At 33.7% G+C, this 15,566-nt stretch overlaps 3 protein-coding genes across 5 annotated transcripts; 2 read left to right on the top strand and 1 right to left on the bottom strand.

Moving 5' to 3' along the window:
- Nucleotides 1-295: 295 nt before the first annotated feature.
- Nucleotides 296-5,912, top strand: LOC115706888 (T-complex protein 1 subunit theta). The gene is made up of 14 exons (XM_030634653.2): nt 296-498; nt 697-875; nt 1,925-2,187; nt 2,279-2,425; nt 2,516-2,677; nt 3,379-3,456; nt 3,988-4,121; nt 4,287-4,359; nt 4,449-4,526; nt 4,616-4,738; nt 4,834-4,928; nt 5,151-5,360; nt 5,502-5,559; nt 5,672-5,912. The coding sequence occupies exons 2-14, from the start codon at nt 743-745 to the stop codon at nt 5,735-5,737; spliced, it is 1,620 nt and encodes a 539-aa protein (XP_030490513.1). The 5' UTR covers nt 296-498; nt 697-742; the 3' UTR covers nt 5,738-5,912.
- Nucleotides 5,913-7,226: 1,314 nt separating this feature from the next.
- Nucleotides 7,227-10,515, top strand: LOC115706870 (beta-fructofuranosidase, insoluble isoenzyme CWINV3). Of its 2 annotated transcripts, XM_030634633.2 has the most exons (6): nt 7,227-7,854; nt 7,979-7,987; nt 8,562-9,421; nt 9,511-9,672; nt 9,762-10,103; nt 10,222-10,515. In XM_030634633.2, the coding sequence occupies exons 1-6, from the start codon at nt 7,695-7,697 to the stop codon at nt 10,423-10,425; spliced, it is 1,737 nt and encodes a 578-aa protein (XP_030490493.2). In that variant the 5' UTR covers nt 7,227-7,694; the 3' UTR covers nt 10,426-10,515. The 2 variants fall into 2 exon arrangements, with proteins under 2 accessions (XP_030490493.2, XP_060962698.1); XM_061106715.1 differs by lacking the exon at nt 7,979-7,987.
- A 1,795-nt stretch (nt 10,516-12,310) lies between these two features.
- On the bottom strand, nt 12,311-15,316 carry LOC115706910 (heat stress transcription factor A-2). Of its 2 annotated transcripts, XM_030634697.2 has the most exons (3): nt 14,665-15,316; nt 13,472-14,151; nt 12,311-13,205 (listed from the first exon to the last, which is right to left on the bottom strand). In XM_030634697.2, exons 1-3 carry the CDS (start codon nt 14,986-14,988, stop codon nt 13,202-13,204), a joined length of 1,008 nt encoding a protein of 335 aa, XP_030490557.1. In that variant the 5' UTR covers nt 14,989-15,316; the 3' UTR covers nt 12,311-13,201. The 2 variants fall into 2 exon arrangements, with proteins under 2 accessions (XP_030490557.1, XP_060962699.1); XM_061106716.1 differs by having other exon boundaries at nt 12,311-14,151.
- Between the last annotated feature and the right edge of the window lie 250 nt (nt 15,317-15,566).

A 15,566-nucleotide genomic window follows, 5' to 3' on the forward strand; every position in this document is an offset into this window, starting at 1 on the left:
GTGTAAATGGGGTGATGTAAATAGGGGTATTTTAGGGATATCATAAAAATTGTCATATTTTACAAATATTAGTTATTATTTGTTTAGAAAAATTTTTTTAACCAAATGTAAGCATAAAAAATCAAATTTCCCAACTTAAATTAGAAAAAAACCATAAATTAAGTAAAATCATAATTTCTCCATATTTATCAAACTTGAAGAAAAAAATCCATATTCTACATAATTTCCTCTAAAATATAATTTCCTCAAAAAATTCAACGAAATAGGCCGATCTTACTGGGCCTAAGCCCATTGGGTTGCTGAGCTTTAATGGGCCATGTAATAACCCAATTAAGACAACGAAACGAACCCCCTTTAAACTCAGCAGCCACTCCCTAACACTCTCACTCTCACTCCTCTCTCTCTCCTCACTCACGCCGGAACCACCGCGACGACGCCGCCGCCGACGGCCAATACCGCCACCACCACCACCTACTCCTCTCAGTCCGTTATCTCTATGTAAGTTTCATATTTGCCTTTTTCTCTTCTTTCATTTCTTCAATTTCGATCTGATTTATACTTGAATCTGAGTAATATATATATAAATGTTTGTAACTTGTTATTTATATGTATTATATATATTTATAGGAACATGTGATGTGATGTGTGTGGTGTTAGGGTTTAACAACCTGTTCTGTGATTTTTTTTTTCTCGCAGAGTATTTTACTAGGGTTTAACCTCAGAAAGAAAGAAGAGTTTGAAAATGTCTTACGGTATACAATCTATGCTTAAGGAGGGACACAAGCATCTCTCTGGTCTTGATGAAGCTGTGCTCAAGAACATCGATGCTTGCAAGCAACTCTCTACTATCACCCGAACTTCTCTTGGACCTAATGGTAATATGATTTATTCACTATCTTTATCTATCTTCAATAATGGCTTATTATGTTAATCTTTGTACTGTTGTTCTTGGAACCTTGGAATGAGATCTATGCTATGGTGTTAAAAACAACTCTAGGCAGTGTTTGTAAAAAAATATGAGAAGTTTGCAGAAAAGCTAATTGTGTCTTCATATTTTGTATCATTTTTTGTTTTTCTTAATTTAAAGAAAAAACTGAATCAGGCATGAATAAGATGAGATGGTGATCAATCATTTGGACAAGATTTATATAACAAACGATGTTGGCATTTTTCTTTTTTATAGTAGCTTAATTGGGAGATCAGTATGATAATAATGTTGAGTTTCACTTAGTGTTTTTCTGATTCTTTTATTAGACCCTTTGAATGATATCTATGGTTTTAGTAAATAGTGATAACTTAAATGCTAGGTTATGGTGTTATTCTTTGTAAAACTTGAGAAATGTGCAGAAAAGCCAATTGGGTCTTCATAGTTTGTATGATTTTTATTATTATTATTATTATTAATTTTAATTTTTAATAATGTTGGGTTTCACTTGAGTTTACTGATCGTTGTACTGCTGTTCTTGGACCCTTGAAATGAGATCTATGTTGGCTAATTGTTTTGAACATGTGATTGGGATTTATATTACCGCTACCAAGCCTTAACTTAATGATAGGGTTTTTGTAATTGGATAAATGCTATGTGTGTGTGCGATTGAAATCTATTTAAAAATAGAAACTTTTGTATGTATTGTCCGACTTTGCTCATGTGTAAGGGCTTTGGGGGATTTATATTACCCTTGTAGCTACCAAGCCTTTATCCTATGATAGAGTTTTGGTAATTAAATAAATGTTATGTGCGTGATTGAAATCTATCAAAAAAGAAAATATGTTTTGAACTTGTTAGTAAAGCTGCTTATTAAATAGTGATAAACGTCTGGTTGTGGTGTTAAATCAACTCTAGCCACTGTTATTATTTGTTAAAACTTGAGAAATGTAATAAAATGCAAATTGGGTCATATATTTTTTATTTTTTTTGAATCAGGCATGAATAAGATGGTGATCAATCATTTGGACAAGCTTTTTGTCACAAACGATGCTGCCACTATTGTGAATGAACTTGAGGTTCAACATCCTGCTGCCAAGCTCTTGGTTCTAGCAGGTAAAGCTCAACAAGAGGAAATTGGAGATGGTGCTAATTTGACGATTTCTTTTGCTGGTGAGCTTCTCCAAAATGCTGAGGAGCTTATAAGGATGGGTCTGCACCCTAGTGAGATTATCAGTGGATACAACAAAGCTATTACTAAGGTTTACTTACTTGCGCATGCTGTTAACTGTTATTGATTGCGAATATAATATTTTTGCAATTTTAATTTCTTTGTTTTTTGTGAAACTTCAGACAGTTGAAATCTTAGATGAACTAGTAGAGGAAGGTTCTGAAAACATGGATGTTCGCAACAAGGATGAAGTGATTATTAGAATGAAGGCTGCTGTTGCCAGCAAACAATTTGGACAAGAAGATGTTTTGTCTTCACTTGTTGCTGATGTAATTTTAATCTCATCGACCTATGTTTTCCGTTATCACTTTTCTTTGTTGAAATTTTTGTTAATGAGCATTTTCTATTGCGTGCCACAGGCATGTATTCAAGTATGTCCCAAGAATCCAGCAAACTTTAATGTGGATAATGTACGTGTTGCGAAGCTCTTGGGAGGAGGTTTACAAAACAGTTCCGTGGTAAGAGGGATGGTCTTGAAAAGTGATGCTGTTGGAAGCATAAAACATGCAGAAAAGGCGAAGGTTAGTGCTTACTTTCATAACCTTTTAAAAATAGAAGCTCATTGTTCTCAATGTTATTCAACACGTGGCCTTCTTATTCAGTCAACTTTTTGTTTAATTGATTTCATTTTAGTTGCTCTTTAGGATTCTGTTATTTTGTTTATTTGAAAATTGAAAATATTGCATTAAGAAACGGTGGGAAGTTTATTTTCATGGTGGATGATGCTAAGATGGATATTTCGTCCTATTCTCTTGCTATTTTAGTTTTCTTCATTGTTTATCCTTCTATAGTGTAGGTTTTTAGTCCTACTTTATAATTATAATAATAATACTCAAAAAGCATAAATCGCTTAAAATATCTTCTAGAAGCTGGCAGTTTTCTCGTGTTAAGAATGGATGCTTCTTGGTTTTTGCTGGCAATCCAACTTAGGGTAATTAACACGGCCGTCTTAAGCAAAATGAACTTGCCCCTTTTAAATCCGAGAATGATTTCAGTCCTCTTTTCTCCCTTCTGTCAGTTCCTCATCACTCAGTCGGGAGTTTTTCTGATTTTCGGTACTCCATTCTGAAGTAGGGCCTTATGTACTGCTTTTTTAGCTACACATTTTTTCACAAGATACATATTGGTAGCTACTTACTATTAATGCATTTCTTGTACTTTTTTTATGTGAAGTGTTCTACCTTTTTAAGCTTGTATGTTCTTTTTTACCTACTTCATTCAGGTTGCTGTATTTGTTGGTGGTGTGGATACCTCTGCAACTGAGACAAAAGGAACAGTTCTAATTCATAGTGCCGACCAGGTAAATTTTGAACTGGATATTTTACCTACCTTTCATTCAGGTTGCTGTATTTGTTTGCTATTATATGAACGTTTCTATCTTCTTGCCAAATTATTTAGCTGTTATATTCTGTTTTATTTCTTGCTTTTATTTGCATGCTCTTGCGGTTACTTGTCTGTAAATGCATGTGTTGTTGTGGCTAATATTGATCATCTACTCAACTAACGTATCATGCAAAATTTTCCTCCATCTCATGTTAATGTTCAGTGGCATCCATTTTTCTGGTTTCTTTTGGTTGTTTGGTTCATATTTTTTCCTTAATGAATGATGGAATAAAAACATGAAAATGTATTCTCGGTGGAATGTTTTTCGGCTTGCAATTTAGTTTTTCTTTCCCATTATATTGTTGTCATTTGGTATTCTTGGCTCAGTAATCCGAAATCACACCATACCAAGAATACTGTTCTGCTTCTTATGTTATTTTTTCTTGACATTTAATGTATCATGTGTCTTTAAGTAGTTCTCATAGTTTTTTCTTTTACTATATTGTAGCTAGAAAATTATGCAAAAACTGAAGAAGCTAAAGTTGAGGAGCTTATAAAGGCGGTCGCTGATTCAGGTGCTAAAGTAATTGTTAGTGGAGCAGCAGTTGGGGAGATGGCACTCCATTTCTGTGAACGCTACAAGTATATAACCTCTATAAAGTTCTTCTTTTCGATTGATTTACTAATCTGCAAAACATACTTGTGATTGTTATACTTATTAGATTGCTTATGATCTTTCTTGAAATTTTCTAATGAGATTTTTCTAAGCAAATCTTATAATTTAATTTGGGACATCTTTCCTTGCAGGCTAATGGTCTTGAAAATTAGTTCAAAATTCGAATTAAGACGATTTTGCCGCACCACTGGTGCTGTTGCTATGGTAAGTCAGCTAGCATTTAATAGTACTCAATTTTTGTTTTTATCAAAATTTTCCAAAATTCTTTAACAATATTCTTATTTTTGTTACAGTTGAAGCTTAGCAAGCCAAACCCAGATGACCTAGGACATGTTGATTCAGTTTTAGTACAAGAAATTGGTGGTGCTAGGGTATGTAAATACTTTGGTATTTTATTCCCGTGTTCTTATTATATATTTTTCTACTCGTTAACATTTCTCGTAATGTAAATAATGTATAGGTCACTGTTGTGAAGAATGAAGAAGGTGGAAACTCTGTAACCACTGTTTTATTGCGAGGAAGCACAGATAGCATCTTAGATGACCTCGAAAGAGCAGTTGATGATGGAGTAAATACTTACAAGGTAATTAATTATGGCTAGTTTTTATTTTGTGTATGGATCTTTTTTAAACTTATCTACCCCCACTAACCGTTCTTACTGGGTACTTTTGCTTCTAGGCTATGTGCAGGGATAGCCGTATGGTTCCTGGTGCAGCTGCTACCGAAATTGAATTAGCTAAGAGAGTGAAAGAGTACTCGTTTAAAGAAACAGGGTATGTTTTGTTTGTTCTCGAGAATCACTTGTGTTCTGTTTGGCCTAATAAGGTTTTAGGACTTGAATTGAGAATTTCAGTGCACCTCATTTATGATCAATACACTTAAGACCACAGCAGTAGCCTTTTTTACGGGGTTTCCAATAATATTAATGTTTTAATGTTTTTGGGTATATCATGGTGTGAATATTAGGGAAGTAACCGTTGCTTTCTTCTTTGCAGATTGGACCAGTATGCTATAGCAAAATTTGCTGAGAGCTTTGAAATGGTGCCTAAAACCTTATCTGAGAATGCTGGTCTTAATGCTATGGAAATTATTTCCTCATTATATGCCGAACATGCATCTGGAAACACCAAAGTCGGTATTAGCTTGGACGAAGGTGTTTGTAAGGATATCACCACCATGAATATCTGGGACCTTCACGTTACCAAGTAAGCAATCTCTTATTGAACTATTAAAGATAGTGAAAATGAGCCTTGAAACTCTTCTACTTTTTTGTTCGTGGTGGGATAATTATCATCGCGTTACAGATGATTCTGGTTCATTTATTTCGATTGGTGTTTTCGTCTCAGGTTCTTTGCCCTTAAGTATGCTGCTGATGCTGCCTGCACTGTACTACGAGTGGACCAGGTAATTAATTAGCATCGTTAATAACTTTAGCCTCGGCTAAGCTGAAAGAATATGCATTATTTTCTTGAGTAAAAGATTGTGATTTTCGTTTTGACTGAAAATTATGTTGCAGATTATAATGGCGAAACCAGCGGGTGGCCCGGGTAAAAGGGATCAACCTGCGATGGACGAGGACTAGTTCTCTATTTTGCTTAGAATCTTTGGGTTAGGAAATTTACCAAACTTGGCTAGGCTAAAATTGTGTGGAAATTTTGTTTGTGCTCTTAAGAGGGATTATTGTTTAAATTATAATGGTTATTGTATATTGCCATTTGTAAGCTTTTGCTTTTGAGAGGGTTTTTTCTTTTCTTTTCTTGGTTCGTCTCTCTAGCTCTTCTTCTTCTTCTTTTTCTTTTTTTTTTTTAACTTATTTGAGTTTTATTCTGAATCCATTTTTTTTTTCCATTGGATTGTTTTGGTAAAAGTTTTGGGTAACTTAGGCATTCACTTGGCAATACATTTTTTTTAATGAGGCATTTAATAATTTAAGATCACAAATATGTTGAAAATTAAGTTGTATAGTTTAATAATGATTTTGAATGGGAAATTTGAAAAATTATACTTTAAAAATCTTAATATTTTATTTTTAAATCAATACATTTCAAATTAAAAAATATATGACACTTTTATCAAAAACTTAAAATTAATCCTCACATAACTCAATCCTATTTTTTTCCAACCCTCCCACGGACCAATCGGACCCCAGCTTCAAGCATCGGTCCCCATCGGACTTGCTACAATTTTTTTTCCCAACTTGCAAGCATTGGACCCCCATCTTCTCCAAACTGCAACTAGTTCGACGGGCGAGGTGGATTCAGTCGAGATGGGCGTGGGTTCGAGATGGTGCGGCTGTGGGTCTCCTCCTCTGTGCGTCGGTGAGTAGGAAGCTCAGTCTCCTCCGTGCGGCGTTGATGACGGTGGGTGTGGGGTTTCGGGTTGGGTCGGAGGGGTTGGGGTCGGACTAGGGTTGCTCCGATGGGGTTTCGGGTGGTGGTGGGATGTGGATGTGGTGATTTCGTGGTCGGCAGAGAGAGAGAGTTTGAGTTTGAGAGGGAATGAGAGATAAATGGTTAGAAATTATGAGGAGAGTATTTTAGGAGTTTTTGTAAAAGTGTCATGTATTTAAAATTACCTTTATTATTAATTTTCTTAACTAATTTCCTCTTATAAAATGCATAAAAATTCAGATTTCCCCTTTAATTTGGCCAACCAAATAATATTGAGCTAAAAGTACAAGATATACTTTTGGAAATTTCTTTAGTGGTGGATGTCATAATAAATTTGTAGTCTAATTATTTATAAAGATCCCATACATTAGTATATACCATTTACTTATTAAGCATTTTTCATTCTACCTCTAATAAAATATTTAAATTTTAATTTTGAAATTATATTTTATTTAAATTTTTTTAGAAATTTATAGATAGTTTACTTTTAAGAAACTATGACGTACATAGTTGTAAAGAAAGAAAATTAGACAAAAACTCCTCTGTCTATATCAAATAGAATTAGTTCTCCTTAACATCATATTGCTATTATAATTAAGTATTGAATCTTATATAACTTAAAAAAATAATTTTTAAGTACTATTGTTAAGTAATCATAAAGTGTTATTTATGAAAAGTGCTAGAAATTATTAGTGTTTAATAGTAATACTCTTTATTAAAACAAATAAATGATGTAAGATTAAAACAAGTATATAAAAAAAAACAATCGTGTGTGCAAGAAGGTGTGCCGAAATATCTCTTTAAGGATGTATTAAGCCTACCTATACTTTTAATTTGTTAAAAAAAAAAAAAAAAAAACTTCGGTGTAAAAATTCTTATTATTGATTTTTAGATTTGCCATTTTCTAATTAGAAGTCAATTAGCTTAATCATATTTTATTGACATTGACAAGGAAAGACTCATCATTTATAGTACTTATCTAAACAAATACTAAGACAAATATAATTAAAGACCAAAAAGTTCAGATCAAATCACAAGTATATTAAATAGTCTTTTTTTCTTATATTAATGCAAGGTTTGTTGTTTGAATAGAATGAACAGAGTCTGGTTCTAATCATTCTTCTATAGCTCAAAGCTTATAGAACAGAAATGTCTATGATTTGGGTTTTTAGCTTGATTGTTCTTACTTCAATCAGCCATGGAATTGAAGCTTCAAATCTTAGACATAAAAATCATGAGTGGCTCGTTAAAAGGAACCAACCTTATAGAACTGGCTATCATTTTCAACCCCCAAAGAATTGGATGAACGGTTTGTTTTTGTTCTCATATTTTTTTTTACATTATATAATATGCTCTTTTAGTTTATTGATCTTTTTGTGTTTTTTTTTCATAACTTGAAATGTGGCTGGCTCATTCATAATCAATAAATTCAGATCCTAATGGTATGTTTTCTCAACTCTCATCTCTGTATTTGACTTCTTTGTATGCCCTTTAGATTTTCATTTGAATTTGAGATTGAAGCATTTAATTACTGAAAATACAAAAACCCATTTGATTTTTTCTGGGAAAGTTGAGTTCTGTAATGTAAAGTTTTGATTTTTCATGTGAGTTTGAAAGAAAAAGAAAACCCATGAATAATTTTTTCTGAGAAAGTTGAGTTCTTTTTTCTATTATTCATGAAAATAGGACCAATGTACTTCGAGACAGTATGCATTTAATGACTCAAAAAGGAAATCCCATAAGAATTTTTTCTGGGAAAGTTGAGTTCTTTGACCTAAAGTTGAGAAATTTCATTAACATAGGACCAATGTATGCTATTTGTTCTGTCATTAATTTTCATGTGAAATTGAACTAGAAACTTGTAATGACTGTAAAATCGAAATCCCATCTGGGAAAGTTCAATTCTTTGTTATAAAGTTTAAAAAATTTCATTAACATAGGTGGACCATTGTATGCTATTTGCTCTGTCAATACAATCTTAGATTTTCATTAGTAGAGAACTTTCATAAAATACAGGACCAATGTACTTTAATGGAGTATACCATCTATTCTATCAGTACAATCCCTACAGTCCACTATGGGGAAACATAACATGGGGACATTCAATTTCATACAATCTCATCGATTGGATTCACCTCGACATAGCCTTGACTCCCACTGATCCAAACTCGGACATCAATGGTTGCTGGTCCGGTTCAATCACCTTCCTACAAGGCAACAAGCCAGCAATTTTATACACCGGAAAAGACTTTCAAAACCATGAAGTTCAAAACTTGGCTTTGCCCGAAAACCTCTCGGACCCTTTTCTAAGGGAATGGACAAAATCTCCTCTCAACCCTTTGATGACTCCAATCAATGGGATTGAACCATTGTTGTTTAGAGACCCCACAACAGCTTGGAGAGGTCTTGACAACATTTGGAGAGTCATAATTGGAGCTGAGATTGATGGAAATGGCTTAGCTATTATGTATAAAAGTAGTGACTTTATGCATTGGACAAGGTCAAAAACACCACTTCACTCTTCTAATAAGACTATTATGTGGGAATGTCCTGATTTTTTCCCTGTGGGAATCAAAGGCTCAGATGGTGATAATTCTTACTCGAATGAAGATCAGTATGAGAAGAAACATGCTCTTAAAGTTAGCTTTCATAGTCATGATTACTATGTATTAGGACAGTATTCTATTGAAACAGATGAGTTTAAGGTTGAGACTGATTTTATGGATGAAGGTTTCGATTTGAGATTGGATTATGGAAAGTTTTATGCTTCGAAATCATTTTATGATTCTGAAAAGAAGAGGAGAGTAGTTTGGGGTTGGGTGAATGAGTCTGATAGTGATGCTGATGCTTTCATTAAAGGCTGGTCTGGTCTTCAGGTAATGATATGTAATTATGAGTCAAAATATCCTTAATCTCTCTTTATTATATAGAAAACTTATATTGATTGTGTGTAATTATGTATCAGTCATTTCCTAGAACAATTGTTCTTAGTGAATCTGGGAAGCAATTATTACAATGGCCGATAGAAGAGATGGAAAAATTAAGAAGTGACGAGAAAGTTAGTCTTGAAAACAAAATGCTTCGTGGTGACTCAATCATCGAAATTTTTGGTATCACAGCTTCACAGGTAATTGAATACTTAAATTTTAGAGTATATTATCGAGTCATACTTCTTTTGATGACCTGATCTTTACGAATATTTTGATCCAATATTAGGCGGATGTGGAAGTTTCATTTGAAGTATCTGAGTTAGAAGAAGCCGAGTTAATGGACTCGAGTTGGGTTGATCCTCAACTACTTTGTGATGGGAAAAATTTAAGTGTAAGAGGCAAAGTTGGAGCTTTTGGTTTATTGGTTTTAGCCTCAGATAACTTGACAGAACAAACTGCAATCTTCTTTCGCATATTCAAAACCGATAAGAGTGAGAAGAAGAAGTATGTTGTTCTAATGTGTAGCGATCAAAGCAAGTCTTCATTAAGAAATGATCTTGACAAAACAACCTATGGAGCATTCGTAGACTTGGATCCTCTTCACGAGAAAATAACATTAAGAACTTTGGTATGTAACATGTTCGTAATTAAACTAAGTAGGGTACGATTTTGACCATTCTGAACGAAACAATAATACTTCACCGATAGAGGTATTGATAACCGAAATTTGTGTTTTTTTTGTGCAGATTGATCATTCAATTGTGGAAAGTTTTGGTGGAGAAGGAAGAAGTGTTATCACAACTAGGGTTTATCCATTATTAGCAATTAACAAAGGAGCTCATTTATATGTATTCAACAATGGAACAAAGAGTGTTAAAATCTCAAAGCTTAATGCTTGGAGTATGAACAATGCTAAATTTGTGTCATGGAAAGGAGAAGAAAATCAGTAATTGGTTATCTTTAGATGATTTAAACATTGTTAATTCATACAAAAAATTCAAATTAAACTTCTAAATGAGATTAATTCTTTAAATTTATTAGTCTTCTTCCCTCCTCGTCAATTTATGTATTTGTAATAAATGATTTTTTTGTTATTATTATTTTTTTTATGAATATATTAAAATTCATTTGTTAACAACTCCATTTTCCTTCCTAAAAAACAATAAATTGATAGAATATTTTTCTCCATAAAAAGACCAAAAGCTTTTAGTACAATTTAATCACTATAGTAACATTTTTCTTTTAGAAGAAAAAGTAAAGGGAAATTTGAATTTCCATACTTAAAATACCCTATAATTTTTCCTCTAAATGCATAGTTATTAAATTTGGTCATATATGATCACTTTACTAATTTCCTAAAATTACCCCTCACATTTCAAATCCCATCTCAGCCTCTCTCTTCCTCTCTCAACTTACCTACACTCACGGCAACCAACCCACTAAATCTCCAACCCGCAGCAAACGTCATCGCTCAACCCACGGCCGTCCACGGTGAACCCAGGACCGTCGACGCTCAACCCCGACCGTCAACGCTTAACCGGCGACCACTCCAAGGAGACCCGAAGCGAAAATGGGATTCGGATCCGTCCGTGAATAGAGAAGAGGCGTTTCGGATCTGGGGAAGAAGATGGTGAAGGTCCGATGGTCCGACTTAGGGGTCCGATGGTGTCCGTCCGATGGTCCGACATAGGGGTCCGATGCATTGGTCCGATGTACACTATCAATTGGACCATCGGATCCCCCCAAAAATCCCGATTCTGCATTAATATCTTTATTAGACTTCTCTTGAGGGATTGAGCAATCAGCAAAGGCTTCATCCATGTTGTTCTTACATATCCATGTGCACTTAATTTCTTCTATAGTATCTGCATCTTTAGATGGTATGCACCGCCATTTATGACAATTATCACAACGCACCCAAGCATTACACAAAGGAAAATCTTGGTCCCCATTATTAGAACCAACAAGAGAACTTGGTATTTCAACTTTTGTACCACTTTCAACTTGGAATGTCTCAGCAAAAACAGTAGCAGTAGCTGATAAAATAAGATTCTCACTTGATAAACTAATACCATAATTATATAGTTTTAATGGTTTAGATTTGTTCATTGTTAATGGATTAAGTAATTTTTCCTCTTCACAACCATTGGCAGTCATAACAGAACTTACCTTGAAACGAATATTATTGTTATTATTTGTAGCAGCAGATGATTTTGTCCCTTTCTTAGTATTCCCAAAGATTTGTGTAAGGTTTGCCAAAGTTCCCCAAACAGATGAACCAGGTGATTTGGACAAATTACAAATCAATTTTTGGGGGTCCGATGGTCCGATTGATAGTGTACATCGGACCAATGCATCGGACCATTAAGTCATAACATTGGACGGACACCATCGGACCCCTAAGTCGGACCATCAGACCTTCACCATTTTCTTCCCCAGATCCGAAACGCCTCTTCTCCATTCACGGACAGATCTGAATCCCATTTTCGCTTCGGGTCGCCTCGGAGTGGTCGCCGGTTGAGCGTTGACGGTCGGGGTTGAGCGTCGACGGTCCTGGGTTCACCGTGGACGGCCGTGAGTTAAGCGACGACGTCTGCTGCGGGTTGGGGATTTCGTGGGTTGGTTGCCGTGAGTGTAGGTAAGTTGAGAGAGAGGAAGAGAGAGACTGAGATGGGATTTGAAATGTGAGAAGTAGTTTTGGAAAATTAGTAAAGTGGTCATATATGACCAATTTTAATAACTACGCATTTAGAGGAAAAATTATAAGGTATTTTAAATGTGGAAATTCAAATTTCCCAAAGTAAAATGGTTAATGCATTAGAGTTATCAAAATAATATACACAAATATATATTTCATATTCATTGATAAATTGTTTTAACAAAACTTTATTGGGTAGTTTATATGAATATACATAATATATATCTATATATAAACTATTTACATAATAAATAAATATAAAGGTAAATGATGATGATGATAGCTTCATTCCTCATCTTCAATCAATTTCTATGATGTCGAACTCTTCTGCAACAACCAAAAATAAATAAATAAATCAATAAAATTTAAATTTAAAAACAAAATTCAATTATATTAAACACTATTCCTGGCTGCAAAAAAGAAAAATAACACTATAATTCAATTAAAATAATAATAAAAGAAAATAAAGAAATTTTAAAAGAAGAAGAAGGAAGAAGAAAGAATCACCACTCTACAAAAATATTTAATCAAAAACCATATTTACAAATCTTAATATCAGGAATTGGACAATGAAGTAACATAAGATCATTTAGAATGAAAATTAAAAAACAAGTTTAAATGATATAAACCAAAACCCAAAAAGGATACAATTACAACTCTTTTTGTCCATAATAACTTCAACTCTCATTATTCCTAGCTGCATAAAAGAAAAAACCACTAAATTTTATTTATTAAAAAAAAAAAGGAAAAAGAAAAAAGGTATTTATAGTATAATAATTATACATAAAAAAAAATAAAGGAAGAATAAGAAGAGGAAAGCATCATAATTTCTTTTTTTTTTTAGAGAAAAACATACTAATTAAAAAAAACTTTATACTAGAATTGGCATGATAAATTGACCCAATTTAACATAATATATTTACATATAAATGAGTTCATTTTGTAAAAGGAAAAAAAAACAAATAAATAAAAAAAGGATACAAATACAAATCTTTTTCTCCCATTTGCAACTTCAACTCTCACCATTCCTAGCTGCACAAAACAAAACAAAAAAAACTACAAATTCCAATTATTTATTAAACATCAAACATTAAATAAAAACAAATAATAACAATAACAATAACCACAAAAACTTAAAAATCAAACCAAACCATATTTTAAAAATTTAAATACCAGGAATGGCAAGGCAATTAAGTTGCAAAAATATCATTTTTTTTTCAAAAATAACACTAGAGAAAGAAAAAGACTTCATATTTGGGCCGGGTTTGGGCCGGGCCGGGTCGGGTTAGGGTGTGGACCTTAAATAACCCATTTGATCAACCAATTCTTGCAACTCCTCATCTCCCCACTCATCTGGATCGGCGATCAAATCCTCAACCGCCACCGCCGCCGCCACCTCCTCCTCCGCCTCCGAAACCCCGATTTCGGCTTCTTCAACACTCAAAAACTCATCCCACAACCCATCATTCCTATTCCCAGAGCTAGATTCCTCATAATCATCATCCATAACAGCCGAAAACAGGCTCTCAATCTCAGTCTCCGCCGTCGCCGTCGCCGGAAGCCTCCTCTTTCTTACTCCGGCGCCGGCGCCGGCAAGGTGATTTCTCTTAGAAACGAATTGCTGTATAAAAGTTGGGGTTTTTAGAGCTTTGGCTAGAAAATTCATCATCTGGTGTTGTTTTTTCTCTGTTAAGATTAATCTGTCTTCCATTGCTGTGACTTTTGATAAAGAATCGTTTTGTTGTTGTTTGAGTTTTACTATTTCCGCCATTAAAACAGCTCTGTCTCTTTTGAGTCTTTCTAACTCTGTTTCGATTCCGAATTGACCCAATTCGATTCCTCCGAACTGATTGTGATGATGGGGTTGTTGAGAAGGAACGTTTCTTCTTCTTTTGATTGTTTTAAGGAGGTGTTTTTGTCCTCCTAAGAATCCTTCGTTTGCAAATTCCCATCTGTCTGGATCGACTTTTCTAAACCCCTGAAACAAAATTAAGAACAGAGTTAGAATCTTTGATTAAAGTTTTGATTTCTGTTCTAATTAAGAAGAAATTAGAGTTGGGATTTCAATAAAGTTCTGATTTTTAACTTCTAAAGTTTTGAATTTTGACATAAAAGAGAGTTAAAGTTTGGATTTTTAACAGAGACAAAGAGGAAAAAGAAGAAACATTGTTAGTTAAGTTTTTTCAGAAATACCATTTAGTTTTATTAATTTAGACAATTACAGTTATAATGTGAAAAAAGTTTCAATGTTTAACTAAAACAGAGCTAAATTTCGATTTTTAACACCAAAATTACCATTGAATCTACTAACTAACGATTTTTACCACTTTTTAATTTACTAGTATAGTTTTATCTTTACACTTAAAATGTCAAAAAAATTAAGAAAAATGGTAATAATCATTAAATGTACACTCAAAATGGCAAAAATCAGATTCAATTTTTAACAGAAAATGAAGAAGAAGAAGAAAAAGTAAGAAATGAAAAAACTTACATAAGTATTGAGCTGACGAATGAAGCTGGAAAAGTTACCATGTTTGAAATAACGAGGAAGAAGAGTCATTGAAAACTGATGAGAATCCCAAACAACAAAGCTGTTTCGAGCTATGCTCCAAGAAACAATGGCGTCTGTAGATGGGTCTTCAACCATTTCAAACGTCTTAGTCAAAAATGGAGGTGGACCCACATCGTGTAATCCTTCCATTGGTTGAACCATTATTGGTGGTGGTGACTGGTTATTTGAACTCGAAGAAGACGATGAACCAGTTCCCACAAACGTCGTCGTTTCTTCTTCCTTAATTATAACCACTCCTTCCATTGTTTTAAAGTTTCGATCTTTGACTGTTTTTATGGTTAAAGTTTCGATCTTTGGTGTTTTTTTTAATTGGGGTTTGGAGATTTTTGAGGTTTTGGGTGTTTTTTCTGGTAAAGTTTTGATCTTTGGTGTTTTTTTTGAGAAGATATTTGTGTTTTGCTATAAGTAGAAAGTAAGTAGGAGAGAGAGAGTGAGTGAGGAGTGAGAAAGAAGAATGTTCTAGAGAGAGAGAGTGTCTCAAGTTTATGAGAAGTTTCTTCTGCCACTTGTCTTTAACTGTTGTTTTTTTGTCTCGATTTTCTAGAAAGTTCTTGATTAGTCTTATTGCCATGTGGATATGACTGAAGGTAGATTGGACACGTGGACGGTTTAGGTTTGTTGAAGTTGGATCTATGGTTGTTGGATCTTGGAACTTATTATTATCATTATTTTTTCGATTTATTGTGGGAATTGGATGTTGGAATTTTCTTGTTTTATTAGTTGGAATATTGAATGTTATAACTAACTAGGTGGCAAAGGTGTTATCGTATTTGTATTATATTTTATCTTATTTGTTTTTATACTTTGTGTCATGTTAATTT

Source organism: Cannabis sativa, chromosome X (genome assembly GCF_029168945.1).
Source record: "Cannabis sativa cultivar Pink pepper isolate KNU-18-1 chromosome X, ASM2916894v1, whole genome shotgun sequence".
NCBI classification, from domain to species: domain Eukaryota; kingdom Viridiplantae; phylum Streptophyta; class Magnoliopsida; order Rosales; family Cannabaceae; genus Cannabis; species Cannabis sativa.